General features: G+C 33.8%; 1 protein-coding gene across 5 annotated transcripts in view; it reads left to right on the top strand.

The window, feature by feature from the left end:
* The window catches only part of LOC140445836 (uncharacterized), a 630,732-nt gene that overhangs the window by 203,231 nt on the left and 404,898 nt on the right, over positions 1 to 22,603 (top strand). For all 5 annotated transcript variants that reach the window (XM_072538213.1, XM_072538212.1, XM_072538211.1 and 2 more), the window contains exon 4: positions 315 to 350. In XM_072538213.1, the coding sequence (XP_072394314.1) occupies positions 315 to 350 (36 nt within the window). The remainder of the gene's footprint in view (positions 1 to 314; positions 351 to 22,603) is intronic.

Genomic DNA, 22,603 nt, shown 5'->3' with positions numbered 1-22,603 from the left:
TGAATTCTGATTCTAGCCATTTATCAGGGATGATTCGTGTATTGTATATTTTATTGAAGACAGCCGTGATCCAATTTATTCCTTCTTCCTCCAAGAGTTTTAAAAATTCAGCTTTGATATTATCAGGCCCTACACCTTTCCTGCTTTTCATCCGTTTTATTGCTTCTTCTACCTCGGATTTAAGTATGTCCGGGCCCGTCATCCTCTCTGAAAATGGATGCCTATAATCCGTTCTTTGATCTTGAAAAAGTGTCTCCAAATATATTCTATGATACTCTCATAAACTATTCTAATTCACTGATTTTTTGTTACAGGCAAGCAGTAGATGTAGCTCAGGAAAAGGATATATCGTAAGTATTTACTATCTATTTTGTTTTCTTTATCTTGAACCTTGACAAAGATTAAGATTTTACACTATATACTAAATTTTTGAACAAGATTCAACTCATTTTATCTCATTAAATTATGAATGGTGTGATCGAAAAAGAAAATCAGAATCGGTATCAACAGGACGAATTAGTGTCTTATGAACTATCGCTGTGTTCAGATATGTTTTATATATACGCTTGATATCGATCTTTATCGATTTCTGTCACACACCTCCATTGTGTGCACTAATATCATTATCTCTAATACGGTTGTTTATTGCCGTAAGTAATTTCACAGAATATTTTACCGAAGTCGAACTTGTATCGATAGTGTGTATGCGTGTCGGATCCGTGAATAATTAAATTTTTATTGGGGTTGTATATATTATACCTCATTATTTGTCAGAAAATTATTTTATAATTACTTTATTATTAATTGTTCATTAAAAAAATTATTAACCATGGTGAAAGTATGTAATTACACCTACTCAATACTCGTTTATTGCTATTATTTTCTCGTACCAATCACTTCGCTATATTAATTACATAGTAAATGCAGTTAATTAATCTCTGTCATTAATTATCGGTTTATTAGTATTTATATAGTGACAGTCGGTGAGATTTAGTGTTATTGAAGAAATAGCATTCTGTTATATTCCACGCTTGACTAATTTTACAATTTAGCAATGAATCACGCGAAACTTATGCAGTGTGACTTTAAGAAAAGTGACAGCTTCCATTTTACGCATAATTTAATATGTACCTACTCGCCTTAGAGGATTATAATGGCAATCATGCTGCGAACATTAGCGTAATAACATGCTATGCTGCAACAATTGTTTATTGCCGACATTACACGTAAAACTATTATAATGATGTTAATACAAGCAATAAAAAATACCATTTACTTTACCGGTTTCTTTTTATCCTACTTTCGGATTTTAATGCGATTAGACAAAATTAATGAACTACTTTATTAAATTTAAATGCCTATTATGATAATGGATTAATGGATACGAGTCGGGTTTTTGTAGTAATCATTTAAGAAAGAAATCGACGAAATGCAAGAATACTTTATACATATACCGGATGGTAAATCATCAAATGGGTCATAGGGGGTGACTACGAACTGCCCCACGCTACCTAGGTACTTAGATAATAATTGTAGCGAGTGACATTATAATAGAAGTGTTACACCCAGAAGGAATTATTTCTTGAACTTAATTTTTTGGCAACAGAATGACTATATTTAAAACATGCTATGATAACAATACCAATGTTTTATCTTTTCTACTTTTTGTAAAAAAAAGTTTTATCTTTAAATTTTTTTGTGAAGAGACCGATTTGTAAAAACCGGTTCGTATAGAAATTTTTAGTTATTATTTCTCAGTCTAATTGTATTCAGTGTAAGAAAATGCCTCAAGTTCGAAGACAGTAAAATTACCACCAGTTAGCGATTTTGACAGGGGAGAATTATTGCGTGTAGAGATATGAGTTTGTCGAATCGCGAAATTGGCCGTCGCGTTAATTGTACGGCAATGACGGTTATGCGTGTCTGTCGTGTGTGGACAAACGAAGGTAAAGGAACACAAAGAAGATCAACTGGCCAACCGAGGCGTACCACAGAGCGTCAAGATAGGCGCTTTAGATTACTGGCTCTGGGGGACCGTTTTGCTACTACGCGTCAAATTGCTGACTAATGGTTTTAAGTAGCAGGTAGACCTGTTAGTATGCGTAGACATACCGCCATATTTGAGCCCTTGGACTGGTTTAATTCCGTCCACGACTAGTGGTTCCTTTGACTGCGGACCGCCGTCATCAACGTTTAAATTGGTGCAGAGAATGACAGCATTGGGTGGCAGAATGGCGTAATGTAGCATTCAGCGATAAATCACTATTCTGTTTAGGAATGCATGATGGTCGTAAGATGTTAAGACGCCACCGTGGAGAGCGACGGGATATCGGGTTTGATGTTGAGAGGCATGTACACAGAACAGTTGGAGTAATGGTTTGGGGGGCTATTGCCTATGGTAGTCCATCACTACCTGTGTTTATTCGAGGCAATATGACAGCTGCACGTTGTGTTGATGACATCTTACAAACTACTTTACTGCCTTATCTCGATGGCCGTCGAGACGTCCTTTTTCAGCAAGACAACGCGCGTCCCATATTGCCCGTCAAACTATGGACTTTCTATAAGAAGCTGGAGTTAATGTTTTGCCGTGGCCGCCCCGTGTTCCGGATTTGAATCCTATCGAACATGTATGGGATATGATGGGAAGGAGACTGTCCACTTGGTACCATCTTCCACAGACTCTGGCACAGTTATTACATGAAGTTTAAGTTGCTTGGAACGAGAAGCCACAGGCAGACATCGATCATCTCATTTTGTCAATGCCTAGACGTATACAGGAGTGTATTCAGCTACGGGGTCGCCAAAGACATTATTATTATTTTTTTTTTTTGATTACTTGTTATTAAAAATTCTTGACAACGTTATCGTTTCATTCTTGATGTAAATCTACCATGTTGCCAAAACATTAAGTTCAAGAAATTATTCCTTCTGGGTGTAACACTTCTAATGTCACTGAGTATATCTTATTAACTAAACTAACTCATAACAGCGTTACATATATATACCAAAAGTATTATTCTAGAATAATCTAAAGCAGTCCCACTTCTAATTCGCCTACGTGACGGGTTGTTCTCTCTCGCACTCGATATCGCCGGAAACTTCTAGTCGCTTTCGAGATGCAACCGTTACACGGGCCACGCTGAATGCATGTTCGTAACAATATTTTTGTGAACATATAGTCCATCTAATTTACTTACCGTTGCACGTCATTATCATTGACAGAGATCGAAGTTGACATAGTTGCCAAAGTATAAAAAAATCCTGAATCCATTATTATAAATTTATAAAAACATTCGTTAAATTTCGAATCAAATGATTCACATGCATTTGTAGTAAATATAAGAGATGATGAATTTGAAGTCCACATGTAAGGTGGAAATGTTGAATCTTCCGTTAAATAATTATCAACTAGTTAATCACAAAATTGCAAAACTCTGTCATCTTCTGGCATAACATTAAGAAGTTTATCAGAAAAAAAGTCATCAACATCATTTGGATCTAGATAAGGAATGCCGAAAAACAATTTTACATATTTTCCAATAACAGTTTGATTTTTATATTCCGAGGACAAATCAAAATTTTGTATTTTTCGGTACCAATTTTGTGTTAAATGAAATTTGCAACAAAAAATAATAATGTCGGGCCACACTAACTTGGCTGCATTTTGAATTGCTATTTCAAAATCAGAAATTATTCGCTTGTGTAATTGTGAAATATACTACTCAGAAGTGTATTAAAGATATTTAATGTAAAATGTATTAAATCGATTTATTTTTTATTCCATATGAAAATATAGTACCTACTTTAATAGTAATCACACCAAATTTGAAGTAAATTCAAGCAATATTACCTGAGTTATAGAGATTTGAATACTGCGTGGTCGGTACTTGCGTCCTCAGAACACCTTTTTCTCGAAACTTTGTTTTTCTGTTCGGTAGGCACGATTTCTCGAGAACGAATCGACCGCTTTTGCAGAAACTTTGCACAGTTCATCTTTATAGTATTGTTTCGTCATTGAACGAAGGAATTTTCAATCGACTAATTCATTCAAAATTTCAAACTTCATTTTTTTCCAATTCCTCTGTTCGATCACGAAACAATACTATACAGTGGCAGATCTAGACATTTATTTTGGGGGGGAACTTCCATTGAAACACCAACCAAAAAAAGATAATAACCAAACGACATAAAAGACATACATAACATAATAGATTTTCTTTTGGACCTTGTTGGGGCGGGAGGAGAGGAATTATTCCATTTTCATCCCCGTCGATCTACCGTGATACTATAAAGATGAACCGTGCAAAGTTTAAGCAAAATCGGTCGATTCGTTCTCAAGAAATCGTGGCTACCGCACAGAAAAACAAAGTTTCGAGAAAAACGCGTTTGAAGTTTTCAAACTGAGAATTCAAATCTCGAACTCAGGTAATATTGAAGTACTATGCTTTGATGTGGAATAAAAAAATTTTTTTTTTTTATAAATACAAGTCCTTTTTAACCACTTAAATAGTGAACCAAATGTTCAACATTAAAGGATTTGGTCGACAAGAAAGCCTAAGAATATTATTGCAAACAATACCCAATATTGTCGAAAAAGAAATGTCTGGTTAGGAGTATTTAGACACAATTGATTTCAGATCGATGGGTGACCTGCGCTCTATAGCCGGGAGGTTAAGGAAATCCTTAAAAACATATTTAATAATATGTTATTAAAAATGTATTTTACAATAAAACATATTTGAATGGACCTAACTGTAACATTAAGTGGCCTCCGAGATCGGGAGATCTACCTCCAAACGTTTAATTTACCTGGGGACGTCTAATATCCAAAATTTATTATGCCCAAAAATTTACAGATATTGAAGCATTAAAAATGCGAATGACTGAAGAGTGTGCAAAAATAGCACAAGTAGAATTTTACAATCGATTGGGATACTGTTTAGTACAAAATGGCGGATTGTTTGAACATTTGTTATCGTTTTATGTTTAGAACTTATCATAAATTATTTTTTATTTGTTATTTAAATAATAAAAATGTACAGTTACAATTAGGAATCAAGGTCCCAATATTTTCAAACTTTTTTAAAATCCTTTGAATTTTTATAAGCTAGATTATTTTACGCTAAATAATGATCTGGCGGTGCTCGATCTATTGCCTAAATAAAACATTGCTGATTTTTTCTCAACTGAGTACATTTTGTAAACTTTATTGTTTTTTAAACAATAAATCATAAAATAAAAATATTGATAATTCAAAGTTAATATATAACTTGTGACGAAAGGCGTAGAGTAATTAGTAGAACAAATATACTTCTGATGTAAAATTAGGAAAGTGGAAATTCAACAGTTTAGAATTTCCCATTGAGTTTCCCATGACCCGTTTGACGATTCATGACCCGGTATAACACTTTTCTAAATGTTTGACAATACGATACCTTCATTATATATTCAAAGGGGAAATTATCTCTTACAGAGGAATCCTAATAATTTTGCAGCCAAATACCAAAATCCTAATTCCAAAGCAGGTAGTCACGATCCGTGTCAAGATGTCTGTATTTTCTGACATATCCCCCATTTAAGCCCAAAATTTAATAGAGATGTAAAATTTGAACAGTTTTTAAAATGTTTGCTATAAGATAAATGTGTCGACAGTGGCGCAGTATTAAATTAATTTATTAAAATATTAGCAACTAAAAATTGCAACATACTCTTATAATGCCCGAATATTATCCCCAGAAAGTAAACTGAAGAACTGGAAAAAGAATTGGAAATAATAAATTGGGACATTATAGGTCTGACGTCTAACGAAACAAGACCAAAAGGAGAAAAGTAAAATCGCTACCTTGGAAGAAGACCGTCATAATATGTCAAAATGTAACAATTTTCAGAAAGGGCCATTTAAAAAATCCATAAATTTTAAAAATATTATCAAACTTTACCATAACTGCCAACTTATGTATTTATCAATGTTTTTTACCAATGTATATTTGTCACATAAAAATAAAAACGCTGTAGTGTAAAAGTCTTCATTTAAAAATTTATTCTTTAACTTTCCATAATACACTCTCTTCATTGTTTTTCACAGGACTTTTGTCAACTTTATCATGAGTTTATGTCTAAACCCTTGAGATATTCTTATAATCTGAAATAATTCAAACGTCACTTTTTTTAGAACATCCTAAGTCGAAATAATGGGTTCAAAAATTCAAAAATTTTAAAATACTGACATAACTCAAAAAAAAAATGCTGCAACTTATTTTAAACATATCCCCAAGCTCTTTACAAGACTGACACAACTCAAAATAATGCATTATTTTGAGAAAGGATGGCATATCTCAAAATATGACAATATTGTGCAAAATATTGCACAATTGAACCAACTTTGCGATTAACAATAATGACGCCTATACCACCTGACTGCCAAACTCTTAAACTATCCTTATGACGTTATCTTACAAAAAAATATAGAATATTTGAAATCCTTTTACTAACATTTTCCAATTTTCACTTTTTTGAGATATTACGGTCTTCTTCCAAGGTAGCGATATACTTTTAAATGAAGTCATGCTTTTTACCATGCGTAGAAAATAAGATCAGTATATTAGTGAAATCTTCATTCATTCATCAGCAAGAAACGTGTAAACATTTCACCTATAGAGAGTATATATTTACTCGTTGCACCTATCTAATTCTAAAACTAAAATCACGTTGCACTATAAAGATAATTCAAGTTTAGGAACCAATAATTACCCACTTTTGCGAAGAAACTAACTTCTACAATGATGTTCAGATAGTTACAGAAGAAACTCTCACCTTATAATCCGATATTTTAATGCAAAGATAGAACCTAAATCAGACGAAATAGAAATATCTTTGGAAAACTTTAGAATTATCACTGGAAATGAGGAAGAAGAAATTCACAAGGAATCTAAGTTCCTGTATAACAAAAAATTGTATTAAAAATCTTTTATAAAAGGTATAATAATTATATACCTTTTATAAAGGATTTTTAATAAAATTTTTAAAAGAAGAAATTCTGTCTATTAAATTTTCTTTAAAAAACGACTTATTTTTGATGACCTGCTTCTATAAGAAACCAAATTAAAGGTGGACGTGGACACAAGTCCTGATAGAAAAACAAAGTGAATTCTTAGGAACGTAAATTCCTGAAGCACTTGCACAGCAAACAACTGTCGTGTTGACTTCACGTTCTCCACTGGATACTGACCCAACTTGCCTTTTGCCTTTTTGTACGAGAACCTTTTGGCATTTGTTGTGCACAGTGTTGACATCCATCAACAATTTTTTGCAGTAGGTGAAAAAAGACGTAAACCCTTTGCGCGCATCATGGACGTTGCTTGAGGTTCTCTCAGTGAGATTATGTCCTTATGACGAGCTTTGAAAGCATAAAACCACTTCTTTCCTGTCATTTGGGATTCTTTATTAAAATTATGTGTTATTTGATTTCTCTCGACGATTTGAAATGCAAGCCGATGAAAATATTTGATCGTGAGGCCAAACATCAACTAGCTCCTTCTCCACTGCTGTTGGTAACACACTGCCTCAACCAAAAGCCTTCGTTTCTTCAATTGCCTCGACATTGGTCCCCTTAAGGTGACGGAGCAAGTTAGTCTTAGGGCCTCCATACTGCCTGCAGGATTCATTTAATCCCATGTCTCCATTACGAAATGTTTGAAGAGCCCGGCTCATGTCGTCCACATTGCAAGTCCCATCTTTTCCTTTGGGCATACAAAACCGGTGTGTGTTATTTATTTATTTTTGAAAATAAGTAGGTCTTAAATACTCAATGGTATCTAAAATTGTACCGGTAAATATAGGCAACTCGTCGTGGTAAAACTTGCACTGTATGTAAATAAACTACGATTCCTAACCTAAAAATGGTCCGGCAAACAACTCAGTTTTATACACATAAATACATGCTTTTTTGTATTTATCAATCAAAATGGTTTGCACATACCTTTACACATGTTGTAAACGTACGTATGGAACTAAAAAACTATACTGAAACACCATGAAATACAAAAAATTCGATAAAACAAAATCGACAAATGTGAACGTTGTAAAACTTCTGCACTCAACTGTAGGTAGTAACTAGTTCCACTAAACGACATAAGAGCACGCTGGCTTCCTCATAAAGGATAAATACATCGGTGGTACAATATTGGCGCTGGTACAATTTCGGCTACTTTCCCCTACGTTTTTTCAGCTTTTTTTTTCTTTACTGGCCTACATGTCTTTGGAATGTAAGAGGTAGTTCAGAGCCTATGTTTAAGATAGTACAATGAAAAGAGTTTTATGTTACTTTTATCCAAGAGTTTATAATTAAATCACCGAAATTTATATAAAAAAATGACCAAAAATATTCTTTTGCACTTTTTTAAAATAATTTTCGTAGCCTCTGGTATAACAAATTTCATAATACCGCCTGTGCCATTTCTTTTTTCAATCTAAAACATCTTTGACTTGGCAAAATCTTCATTAAAATTATAATAACGTAATCTAAATACATTCGGCGTATATAAAAAGCCGACGTACAAATACTCTTTCGCGAGGCGCCAATTAATTTAGCGGCCCCTAATTAAAAACCAAATCCCTCGCTCCTCTCGAAAAACATCGCTGAAGAGCGACAAAAACTCCCCGAAGTTACTTAACTCAAATTGGTCTTCCCTCTCTTATTTATTTTGTTTCTAGAGGGTGGTACATGGAAAATGTGTATCTCGGCATATTAATTCATTTAACCCTATCATTATATTAAGTTCTATAAATATTATATAAAAACAATCTTGATTACTATATTTATAAATGGCGATAAATTACGCATCTTAAAGACCATTTATATACTATAAATATACAGTCGCTGCTCAACATATTCGACTCACCCTTGAAATATCCTGAAGTTGGGCACTGGACTTAAACTTTGTAATTCGGCTTCTTAAAAAACTGGAACTATGTGGGTATCTTTCGAAGTTGTTGTAAACGCCGTTTTACAAATATCTCAGATGAGACACGACATGGAAAATAAAAACCGTGATTACTCTTTCAAAACTGACACATTACATTGAGTATAATTCACTTTTTTCAACAAATTTGCCGGCTTCTTGACGCCGACATTCGCCGCGTGTTGTCTTAACAAAATCTCTTCCAAAACTCCTTAACTATACATACTGCACAATAAACTGCCACAATACTACACATTTTCCATAACAAAAGACGAAAAACGAAAAAATTTACGAATTTGAAGAAAAATTCGGACTCCAATAAAACTAAACGCCTTTAACAGCGAACGACCTTACCGAAAGTGATATAATTATCTTTAAAAGTCATTCGCCCAACTCCGTATAAACAAAACATATACTGTTAAATTCCTATTTATTTGACACGCAGAATATCCTAAAAGCGGCTCTCGATCAAAAGAATACCGAGGAAATACACATCTGTGATATATAAAAAAACTTTAAAATGTGTTTATAACTCCAGAGATGCAAAAAGATTGAAAATACTTTTTCGGTATTTTAACTTATACAAAGTGATTTGAAATGCTACAGATTTAATGTTTTGGCTCGACTGGCAACCTGTTATCAATGTATTCTCCTGATTTTAAAGGTATGTAAAAATTTGAGTTTGATTAACTACGTTATGAACGTAGTGATTCTGCAGTAGGATATTAGACTATTAGCAATATGAAAAATATATTGCGACTGATTCTCAGACCTACGGAATATACATATAAAATTTCATAAAAATCGGTCAAGCCGTTTCGGAGGTGTATGGCAACTAACTCGTGCGATACTAATATGACATTAAAAAATAGCAGTTGGAAATGGATGGGTGATAATTAAGGGTTGTATGTATTTTTAATGCCACATCATAAAAAAATAAAAATATAAAATTTTGTCAAAAAAAAAATGTTCGTACAATTTCATAATAATCAGTCCAGCAGTTTTGGAGGAGTATGGTCACTAAAATATGTTGTACTATTACTGTGATACTTATATGGCTATTAAAAAATAGAGGTTGGTGATAGAAGGGTGAATATATATATATATATATATATATATATATATATATATATATATATATATATATATATATATATATATATATATATATATATAGTTAATTCGGTAATTTTCTTTATGTGTTTATTACTATAGTATAATGTGGATTAGGTTTGTGTATTGACATTTTCATCATCCTTTAATTTCTGCCGATTCAAATTACAAAGGTACCAAGAATTTGTAATAATTATAAACAAATAATTTATTCCGACAGATGGTTCCGCCCTGTAAAAACACCCTATGCTCAGAAGACTCCTCGCCCGCATAACTTATATTAAAATTAAATAACGAGATAAGGCCGCTTCCCACCCCTTTTGCAGGGTGCTAATCTTGCCGGAGATTCATTATTCGCGCTTTGGTGGTAAAAGTCAATTAGGGTCGAGAGAAGTATAGAAGAAGAACAATTGGGGTAGAAGTTCTTAAGAGGAGTGCCGAATCAGCACTTTTTTGCTCAAAAGTGCTCAAGAGTGTCGAGATTGATAGTTTGCGAGAAGTAGTAGTCGAATGAAAAGGGTTGTGAAATGCGAGAAGATACATTTTGGTTTTCTTTTTTGCAACGGGAACTTTCCAACTTTTACTTATTTATACTTTATTCATGGCACATTTAATGGATAAAAGCGTTTTAGTATAAGCGGATTAACTTTTAAGATAAATATTTTATTTTCAGAAATGTTGGAACTTTGTTTTTATCCTTTGGACGCTTCTTTTGTCTTGTTTATTTAATTTATTATTCGACTTTGCGTAGTTTATAAATTAAATAAGAAGCTGCTTTTGTTTCTGTTTTACGTAGTTTGTTTTTACTAGCTAAAGAAATTAGATAAATTAGGTCGATTCAGTTTAATCTTTTAGTTTTCTTTTTGCTATTCAAGACCAGACAATTTATAAACAATATAGTTACGGATCTGATGCTCAGAATACAACACAAACCCATTGTTTGTAAGATGTTAGCTGCAGTAAATCCCGGTGGAGTTCCTGACGAGACTTAATTTCAAAAAGGCAAAGTGGAGTGATTTCTCGAAAGAATTGGATGGAATTAGTGTTAAATGGTCAAGATTAATCTAAAACCAATACCACAAAATTATAAAATAAAAATTTTGACTCATCCGACACCCTGTTAGGGTAAAAGGAAGGGGAGAAAGAAAGAAAGAAATTTTGACTCATTAAAATGGTATCCAAGAAGCATATCCCAAGAGGTTGCCCGACAGAATCTGTAGCAATACATACCAGGAAACGAGGAAACGTATCATAGACACTCAGTCTCCGATAAAATAATTGAGCTTGGCGAAGAACTTAATCTGGGTGTATCGGAGAATCCTACGAATAAGTTGGGTGGATAGAGTTCGTAACGAAGTTGTTTTGCATCGGATGGGAAAAGTTACGAAGTCGTCAAAACAGTTAAAAATCGCAAACTTGAATATTTTGGCCATGTTATGCGCCATCCAGAGAGTTATAATATACTCCATTTAATAATACAAGGCAAGGTAGACGGAAGAAGAGGGCCAGGTCGAAGAAGAACGTCATGGCTTAGAAACCTTAGATATTGGTTTAACAGATCCTCTGCATCTCTTTTCCGAGCTGCCGTCAACAAAATTACTATAGCCAATTTGATAGCCAACGCTCGATAATCGAGCTCGGCACATGGAGAAGAAGAAGAAGAACTTAACGATAGAAGGCGATATCTAACTCCAAAACTGAAAGATGCAGCCACTCGATGAAAGAATTAGTCATGTTAAACAATGTTAAAAAATCTTAGCAGTAACTTCTCAACAGGATATAACAAAAATAACATCTGACCAGGTGACACACCATCTTTTATTAAAAAGAAAAACATTGAAAGACAAGAAAAGCTGGTGTTACAACGTGGGGTAAGTCAAGAACGTAATCGTTATAACAAACTTTTTCCTTTAGAAGGGCTTATAGCGGAAATATTTATTTGATGACAACTGATAAAGCAGCCGGCTTGGATGACATTAGAACGGAACAGATCAAGAACTTTAAGTAGGTAACAATTAATCGGCTATGGCTCATGATAAACTCAGCGTAATAAGCTGTGGCGTAAATCCAGAGTCACGGCACTATTGAAGTCAAGCAAATCGATCGAATATCTGTCACCATTAATGAGAAACTGATACCTTTGATTTGCACCTGGGAAACCTTTCTTAACCTGGTTAAATAACGGGGTATAGTATATCTAAAATGGGTGTGAACAAATGGAAATTTCTGTTGTCGCTTACGTTGACTTAACTGCTGCTTATGACACTGTTAATCATCAAGATTATTAGTAAAAGTACACACAATATGACCAGGACTTTCGGATTGATGTGCTCGTTCATATGCATTCTTCAAAGTCGTCGTATCAGCGTTACCCAGCAGTCTAAGAAAAGTTGCTGGAGGAACAATTAAAAAATGGATGGCTTCCTTTATACTATCTATAGAAATGGCATTGGCTGCCCAAGAAAAATGTTATTGTGTGGAGCCCAGGAAATATGTGAAGTAATCGAAAAAAACATTTTCAGCTTCACTAGAAGGGCATACAGAATACTATAACAATAGATTTTAAAAATCAAATCCTTCAAAAACTCAAGTGTGCGATTACCACATAATCAACCAGTATTCTAATAAAGAGTTAAACGGGGAAAGGAGCTATTAAAGCACTGCAAAGATTAAAAATATCTCGGAGTAAGACTGGATTGAGCTCTTGCATTTATAAGCCACTGATAATACACAAAAGCCAAATTTTTTTTAAGAAACAATATAATTCAAAAGTTAACTGAAACAAGTTGGAAAATTCAGTCAACTGTGCTAAAGACTTCAGCCTTGGCTTTGTGTTTTTCTATAGCGGAGTAAGGAAAGCTGCAATAGGGGGAAATAGAAGTATTGGAAGAAGACACACCAATCTGCTCAAACTCTACTCACTTGATCACGATGTTAATGAGACTAGCCGAATAATATCTGGTTAAAAAAAATTATAGAAATTAAAAGAAAGACTTGTCCACAATATGTTTGATAGCAACTTGGTCGACTGGTTTCGGGCACTACAATTAACTGCTCATTGTCAAGTCTTCGGTAGGGATATTAAGAAACAGCTAAAAGAAAATTACAGTTGGTGTTAATTATGCCAATATTAAGTGTATTTAAATATAACGGTACAAGAGATATAGTCATTGGTATCAATTTCTGTTTTATCTTGGTTGTGCATGAGTTGTTGTAAGTTGAGCATTAAGAAAACAGAAACACACCACGAAGTGAAATACTCGTACAACTAGCACATTAGAAGATTTTTGGTTGTAATACATCAACACTTTTAAATTAAAATTAACATGTTGCATATAAAGTTTAAGGATCAAAAATACAAGACACAAATTGGTTGGAGAAGTCACCAAGAAGATTGCGAATACAATAAAGGACGGCTTCACATAAGCTAGAGTGATAACATACTAGGAAAAGGTGGATGACAATACAGTTATATAATATATACATGTAAAGTAAAACAGAACTCTTTTTGTTTTTTTTTTAATTTATGTAATTTAGCTTTTAATAATTTGTTACGCCACTGTTAAAATACTTAGTAAGCCTTATTTAGCTTTTGACAGTGACATTAGTCTTGTCATTATTAATTTTTATTACTGCCATAAGAGACGTCATTTTAATATTAGTTAAAAGCTTTAAATGTTGTTTTATTTTTGCAGGTAATGTAATTTTAATTCAATATTGTACAACTAATAATAAAGCTGTACTTTTTGCAGAGAAACGCAATTGAGTTTTACTAATGAAACTTTGCTGATTGAAGAAACAAACATTATTACATACATTTACTTACGCCATACGTAATTTACAGTAAAAACTCTTCTCTATATTGATCTTCTTCTTTGATGAACTATTTCATTCAATCATCGAGTTAGAATCTATGGAGAGGGCATCACGTGACTAAAAACGACCTCACTTCGGCAATATTGTTTTGACACTTTTGACAGATCGTATATGTTTATTTACGTTTGTTGTTTTTCGAATATTTTTAGTTTTATAATACTTTTATAGAAACTGTAATAATATATTGTGATAGTGCATAATAATGGTTTCTTGTTCTCAACGTAGTTGCAGTGGCAGAAGCAATGTTAATAAAAAATCTTCAGGAATAATGTTCGACAGGTTAGTATACAAATATGTAAACAAAGTAATGGCCCGACTTCAGAGAATAAATTAATAGTATTTGACTGTATTAATTTATCTTTATGTATAATATATCGTGTTTTTAGTGTTTACCGCGGGATAAATAAATCATAGTTTATTAAAAATGTATTGCACTTTGTAGATTATGATTAAATGTTCTGAATAACTAGTAATATTTTTATAGTAGTTTGAATATTATTGAGTCCGGCCATGATCCCACCGCCATATTGGTATCACCGTTAGCCACACCTACCTACGCCGTTTTTAATACACATGTTAATATCCTCATAGCTTCTCCATAGATTCTAACTTGATGCTTTCAATAAAGATGTTTAGAACGCAACTTGCAACAACTACAGTACAAGTAATGTTTTGCCCGTTGAGAAAATGATATCAGTTAGTAATCAACAATCGTAAGCCATATAGTATATAGTTATAGCAATTATAGTGAGGCCTCTGCGGTTCGCAAAATGATGTATTTTCGAGTTACAGGAGTATACTGATCGACGAAACGATCGGAAAGTTGACATTCCTTCAGTTTCGTATCTGCTTTTAGTTAGTGTTATATATTATTTACACATACTTTGTACCTATTTCCTGTATCCCTATGTAATTGAAGTATAAATGGAGTAGAGTCGTGGAATCTCAGTGAGGACATGCTTTAACGCTTGGAAGACTTAGAGGTATGGGTATTCAGCTTGAAGCATGTTCAATCATCCCGCTAATTCTTCCAAATTTTTGCCCTCACAAATTTGTTTTAGCTACGTCCATGGATAACAAATCGTTAGAAGAGTTATGCTACGCTTTCTAATTGGCATATCGAGGGCAAGTCATGATTCTCCTACGATCCTTTCCCTTCTCAGAAACAAGTCAACAGCTTGTGTGTTTTGTCTATCCACCAACCCTTCACTTCTAAGAACAGATATAATTTTTTCGCTTTCTAAAACCTCCGAAAATCAAGGAAGTCCCTTTCACCCGAGGCGGTCCTAAATCCTATAATATAATTATAGGGCTAATCTCGCATGAGCCAAAAAAATCCCCTCTTTAAAGAAAATTTACACTCTCATACGAATTTCGAAAAGTATTACTTTATTTGTGTACCAGCCTTCGAGTTAAGCAGGTCAACCTGGCGGTAAGTCATTTATTCGGATCATGTCTTGTAACTATCCCGCTAATTTCGTTTTTTTTTATTAATTATAGATTTGGATATCGCTTCTGTTTGCCATCGTACCTCGTATCCCGCATGTTATATATAGTATATTTTTCCTTGCATCCTGCCGTTAGTTATAGAACTCATTACCTATGGCACTGTACGTGTTTCTGTTAACACAATCGCGGAATTGTTTATTGGCGCCAGTCCACAATAACTACAGCATCCCTACCTGAGAATATACCCCTTAGACACGTGCCACTGTGAACCTGTAAGTACAGTTTGTTACTATATTCATTTGTTATATTCGACCCAAAAGTCGAGTTTTGCAAGCAGAGACACTAAATCCTCTTGTACGTGATTTACAACATTGCAATTTTATTAATTTATTGCGAATGTGTATTCTATACCTATTGTATTATTGTTAGTGCTTACCGCCTGATATAATTACCATATTAACCAACTCCATATGGCTATTTTGTTCATCTGTATCTTTATCATATTGTTTTTTTCACTTCGTATCGTTCCCAATATTGTTCTTATCTTATTTTCTGCCCATTCTCTTATTTGCTAGGTTTCCCTATTGCTTTCAAAAATAGGGTAGTGCCCAAAATTATCTTCTCTTACGTGTTTTTTTCTCCATCTCACTCGTTTATCTGCTGTAGTCTAGCCCTGTCGAACCCCGACCAAGATACCTCTACCAGACTGAAGCCCTGACTTTAATATCGTTCTTTGTGTAAACCTCCCTTTTGTTTATAAAGAGGGTACAAGCTTAAAGATAAGCTGGGTCGATGGAGTCAGAAATCAGAAGATTCTTAAGACAGCTGAACCAGAACACATTATACGAGTCGTAAGCTGAAATACACATTACGTGTAAATTATGAGACACCCTGAAAAGTATGAACTTTTGCATCTTATACAGCAAAGATCCAAGGTCAGATCCAACGCAAGTCCTGGCAGAAGAACAGCTAAAAAACCTGGCACGGAAAATCGACTCCAAAATTCTTTAGACATGCTGTTATTAATAAAGCCATGATAACGAATATGGTAACCAACAAGATATTCAACGATCTGTAACGGTTATGGTAAGAAGAAGAAATTCCACATTAAAATGTCATAAACACAAGCAAAAAATTATAAAAAAAAATGTTGTAATAACCTTGTAAATACAAAACACGGTCTTCGCTTCTAAAACACAACGATCCTTCCCTATTTTTAAAGTCAGAGATTCAAAAAAATCTCACCATAATAAAATTAATTCATTGGATCTGGCTCATCAACCTCCGAGCCGGATTCTTATAAAACCCTGAAAGTAGTTTTATCGCATAAGGCTCCACCGCAAAACTGTTGTAAGCCAACCGTAATAAAACGACGATGAAGGACTTGTCGAGAAAATAAAAGGAAAGAACGAGACGGAGAACGGAAGAGGGATTCTGACAGTAATTTTCGAGATTGGCCACCGTCGAATCGGTCAGGGCGCCATGTTTCTCGAAGCGATATTGCCAAGTCTCTGAAATTTGTGATAAAACTAAGAATTTAATCAAGTTGAGGGACCAAGACAAATTAATTACTAGTCTCGAAGTACAATATTTTAATTTTGTGAAAAAAGAAATTTTAGACTATTATATAAAATACAACAAACGAAAATAGACTTAAAAAGACATAAACATACAAGAAACCGATAACTTCGGCCGACATAATTGAACAATGATATGAAAATCTAAAGAATGTATACATCATGGAGTTCTAAGTAATATCGGAGTGGTTGTCGTCCAATCTTACACCTTTCTCGTTTATTTATCTGGGGAATCAATCACTATTGACATTATTTGGTAATACAGAAGGTTATGTGACTGTTCATTCTGCTAGTTCTCTATACTTCTACTTTTTTCTTATTTTGTACCCTCTTTAATGACAGATTAGAGGTTACACAAAGAACGGTACTAGGCTTGGGCTTCAGTCTGGTAGAGGTATCTTGGTCGGGGCTCTTATAACAGCTCAAATATAAAGAATCAGTTAGAGAAGTACTGAAGATACAGAGACGAGAAGTTAGAAGATAAGAGAAGAGAAGTTAGAAGATAAGAGAAGGGAATTATTTGGGCACCACCCTATTTTTAAAGAAACAGTGAAACCTTAAGACATATAGAATACGATAACAAGAAAGGTAAGATACAGTTAAGATAATCACGCGAGAATAAAGTAAACCGTGAGAGAAAAGGTATTATGATTGTGCGGTACACACTTAATATTTCGACACATATACACTAGTTATATGATAAAACAAATAATAATATAAATCAATAAAAATGCCTGAAAGAGATACAAGGAATATTATAATTGTCAATATTCGTCAAAATAAATTATTATTATGCCTTGATAATACGTAAACATCTACTAAATTTTTTTTTAACTTGATCACCTCAAATCTATTCATAAATTTTATCAAAAATATAACCTACATTAATATAAAACAAATAGTTCGTAATTTATACGTATATATTATATCGTAAGTTTATACCCGTGATAGTTCATTGGGTTATACTTAATCATAAATAACAAAGTCACTAAACTGAATGTTGTAAATCAACTTCTTACTATTTAGGTATCGAAGTTGAGCTTTAGTCAATAAAATTTATAGTTACTCACGATACAGTAGACAACAGGTGGACACAGGTAATGGCGTTACGCCTTCAATAAAGGCACTTGACACTGGGTCCTGGCAACAGGTACTGGACGGCAGGTACATAAACGAATTACGGTCTTCAATCCGTAATCCCTCGAATTGACTTAGGCAGACGAAAAGAGAAACAACCAGACAGGAACAGCACAGGTAGTAGTAAGTAGTAGAGATAAATGAAGAGACAAATGAACGTAGAGATGAACGGTGGCGTCGAATGAAGGTAGATATGAACGATCGGCAAACAGAGGTGACTTCGTTCCTTCGAATTGGAACACGTCTGTTTGACAAATGGGAAAATAGTTATTATAGGACTCACTGTGTAAAGATATTTTATATAGATAAGGGTGAATTGAAAATACACTTACCGCCGTGTGATGGAGACAAACCGCTTGCCACAGGAACCAACTCGAAAATGAATTCGAATTCTGATCTTAGGCAAGCTAAAGATACAAAAGGAGTGGGAGTATTGGCTGAAGAGTGCCACGCAAAATTGATATTTAAATAGCAAGGCTAGTGTGGTCATTTTTGTAACCTAACCACCACCTTTCCCGACAGGAATTATACTTTCCAGAAAACCAACTCTTCTGCTTTTCTGAGAAGGTAGACCGGGGATTTCATAATAGGCACTGACTCCTTTGTTACTAGAAAAGATTTCTATTAAGCAAAGGATAGATAAAAAGAACAGAGAACATGTGGCGAAATATTTCATTGTTAAAAAAAAGCGTAGTGAATCGCTCGTTTCTGTTGGGTCATTTTTAAGGCTTTTAACAAAATATATAGACATAGGCGGCGTGAAATTAATTTTCTAAGGGAAATAATTTAAAGAAATTTTAAACATGCTTCAATTTTTTGTGCGTTAAATTTCCCCAAGCTTCTGGTTACTTCCAATATCGTGTCTTATCTGGTCCTTCTGCCTTATTTTGCACCTGCCTGTTGTAGGTCTCCATCTAGTAATTTTCTTAATTAGCTGACACCAGTTGAAATCGCAAGTTATATTTTCAATCTCGCACTAAGATTTAAACACAGGTAAAGTGCAAGGTTCATTCTGAAATCTAAACAAACCTTGTTTCTGCACAAGAATTTGAAATCAAATTTGAAACTAGTGTTTATTGCTGCAAATATTTATTCGTGACTTTAGATCTATTAGACATTTCGTGAAGGTCATCCAAAATACAGTGTTGTATAAGAAAAAATTAATCTTGCGTCCAACTATTGTAACGTTGTCATCTGACTGACCGTTACATTGACGTATGCCCATGGTTTTAGTTTTAAATCCATACATTTATAAGTAGCCATTTATCTATCATAAATATTTGTTCTTTTGTAATGATATGATAGAATTCGACCATTGCTCAAAACAGCTCATGTTCATTGATGTACAGTAAAGATATATAAAAACATTAAATATCTTGCTTCAAAGCAGTTGATCTTATAGTATATCTTAAAGTAGGGCCAATTTTAACAGATATTTTTCATGTTTTACTATTTTTATTAATACCTCTTTTTGACGGATAAGAGATTAATTAAAATTGATCTTGTGGATCTTTTGATTGATGTCACTTACTTCAAGCTTTTCTTCTTTTTGCACACTTATCCTTAGTTCTATAGGATACCTTTGTCCTTTAATCATTTGGTTGCCAGGTACCTTTAGTACGAAAGTGTGAATTAATGTCTTGAATTTATCTGCTACAGTATAGAGGTAATATGTCGTTTCTAAGGGTATATTAAGTAGGATTTTATTCTGAGTGTTCTTTTTGAAACCCTACCAACTAGAGATTTTATTTGCCAGACATGATATGTTTTAACAACTGTTTCAGTTAATCTGAGTAATATTTCCGAATGATCAGAATCTACGTTAAGTATATCTTCAGTTTTTGTGAAATTACTTCTTCTTCTTTTTATGTAGACATTACTCTGTCTGTTTGTCAATGTGCCACCAGTATGTTGTCGTTCCATCGTTTTCGTGGTCTTCCTACTGATCGTCTTCCTGTTGGGGAACCGTCTCTTGCCGTCTTTACTACTCTATTTGTTGTCATTCGGCATATATTATCATTCCATTCTACTTTTCTTACATTTCTTACCCAGTTCTTGATGTTCTCCACCTTGCATCTACGTCGTATATCTGTACTTTTAACTCTGTCCCATAGTGTCTTGCCATCAATTTTTCTAATTGTTTTCATCTCTGCTGTTTCTAACATTCTTTTTGTCCTCTCTGTCAGGTCATGTATGTCATTATTGGTCTGATGACTGTTTTGTAAATTCTGCCTTTCGTTTCTTTCCCGATATTTTTATTTCGCCATAGTCATGGATTTCGTGTTTTTGATATTTAAAATTAGTTCGCCCTCTTCGCTAATATCTACCTTCAAAATCTGCGATTCTTCAATCGATTCTGTGATTATTAGGGTATCTGATCTATGTTATAGAACATACAACATACAAAACTATTCGCAATAATTAATTTTGAAGATGCCCTTACAATTTTAACACATACTCTTTTTCTAGCATCATTCGGTGTTGCACCAATACTTTTCCTAATGTGTGGCACCTATACCTATATAGACAGAATTTTTTCTTTCTCTTTTTATGACAAAAATTCAGTGCTATACAACATAGTTGGTCTTAGAGCGGCCTTAAAGAATTGGCCTTTCTTTTTTATTAGATATTTTTGTGACAAAATACACCACTCACGTCTTTCCTTTTCATCCATCTTCAAAGAAAGTGATCACTTAAACTTTTGAGAGCACTACCTTCCATATTCTATATATACGGATATATGTATATACTCTATATATAGGAGGTTCGCTTTAGAACGTGCTTTCAAGTTAACTTGGGTGACTGGGGATATTAAGAGGTTGAAGCAACGTAGTCCATTAAGATGCCCACAGACATTTTGTCTACAAAACAATATTTCGAACTCATACTATAGCATCATAAACGAGTGTAAGTTGTGAATGTGAAAAGACAAAACGAAATCACACAAGTCACAAGAGGTGCTCTAACCTATTATACTGATGAGTCAAAAACTCATGACGGAGTAGGAATAGGAGTTACTGGTCCTAGCACCAGATTCTCGATATCCCAAAGAATTGCTAACAATTGATTTTTGCGCTCAATAGTTTCACCAGACTATCGATAATCCAAAGAATTGCTAACAATTGATTTTTGTGCTTAATAGTGTCTGAAAACAATGCAGTCAAAATACTTATTATGTTAAAGATCCAACTTGTACTGAAGGCTCTGACTGTTAGGTGTTACGTTACTCTGAAGATTGAAGGTTACGTCTAATGAGTCCATAACGGATTGGAACTGCACTTGGATAGCTATTAGTCTTCCTAAAGAAGGAGCTAGTACTCAATATTTTTGAAACCAAACGTCTCTTGAAGATGTAAATCTTGAGTATAATTGGAGAATAAAAAGCTTCCAGAAATACGAGAATCTTGACCAAGGTGCTGAATTTATATTTTTGGATTTCCCAGCAGTGGACTAAAGAATTAATTCGATGTTTTGTACTGAATGCAATCCTTCTGCACTAAGTGGTCTAACTTCCCGGAGTTTTTTGTTTATTATACTCTTCAGAGCTGATGAACTTAACTCACTATTCCGCTCATATTTTCTTACTTTTGGAAAACCGACAAATGGTTACTTAAACTTTATTATTTTTGAGATATTGCTCAACAACGAAAACGAGTTATTCTTTCGTGTAGTTCTCCGTTTTCAATAATTCTGAAGTATTTATTTTCTTACGGTTTATTTTCCCTTAGAAACACTTTACCGCACAAATGATGCCAATTTTAAACTGCCCGTGAATGTTAGGACTTTTATTACTTTAAAATAAAAAAAAATCATTTCGATCAAGATCAAATTGAAAGTGGCAACAGAGCTCTAGTTCTCATTTTTCGGTGAGCAAGCCCTCTTTCTCAACCGCATTATGTGATTAGCTTTCCTATATCCGGTTTTACGAGAGACAGCAGAAATTGTTTTCATTATCCGGAAAGTTGATGGTTCTTTTCTTTTTTATTCGTTTTCGGTTTTAGATTTCGTTTTGGTTTTTACGGCTTTCGAAGATTTGTCTTTTATGGCTCTTAAACTCCATTTAAAAGTAGTTTAAAAGATGATGGTTCGAAATATTTTATGGCTTATGTCTAACTTTCTTTGCTGGTGTCGTTGCTATTAGTAAAGTTTTGGTGTAAATGGCGAAAACTCTTGGTTAGCTTTTAGGTCTTTTTAAGAAATTTTGTAGTTTTTATATATTTTATGAAGTAGGTCATCAATAAGTCAGAAACGGGTAAGGTGATAGAGTGATATGGGTCATTTCCGTGTCCAATCCGTTGCACTTTAACAACGATTTTGATATGTTCATTTTGGCACAGCGTTGCCGGATTGTTGGAATAATACACAATTATTATGAAATAATGAAAATGTACCGTTATTGGAATAACATAGTAACACATTGATAACAATTTTAAGAAAAGAAGTTATATTGTCACTTGAAAATTGAACTGAGTTTATTAGTCTAATTTA

The sequence above is a fragment of the Diabrotica undecimpunctata genome, chromosome 7 (genome assembly GCF_040954645.1).
Source record: "Diabrotica undecimpunctata isolate CICGRU chromosome 7, icDiaUnde3, whole genome shotgun sequence".
NCBI classification, from domain to species: Eukaryota; Metazoa; Arthropoda; class Insecta; order Coleoptera; family Chrysomelidae; genus Diabrotica; species Diabrotica undecimpunctata.
Note: the sequence above shows the minus strand (reverse complement) of the source record. Positions and strands in the feature narration are given on the sequence as shown.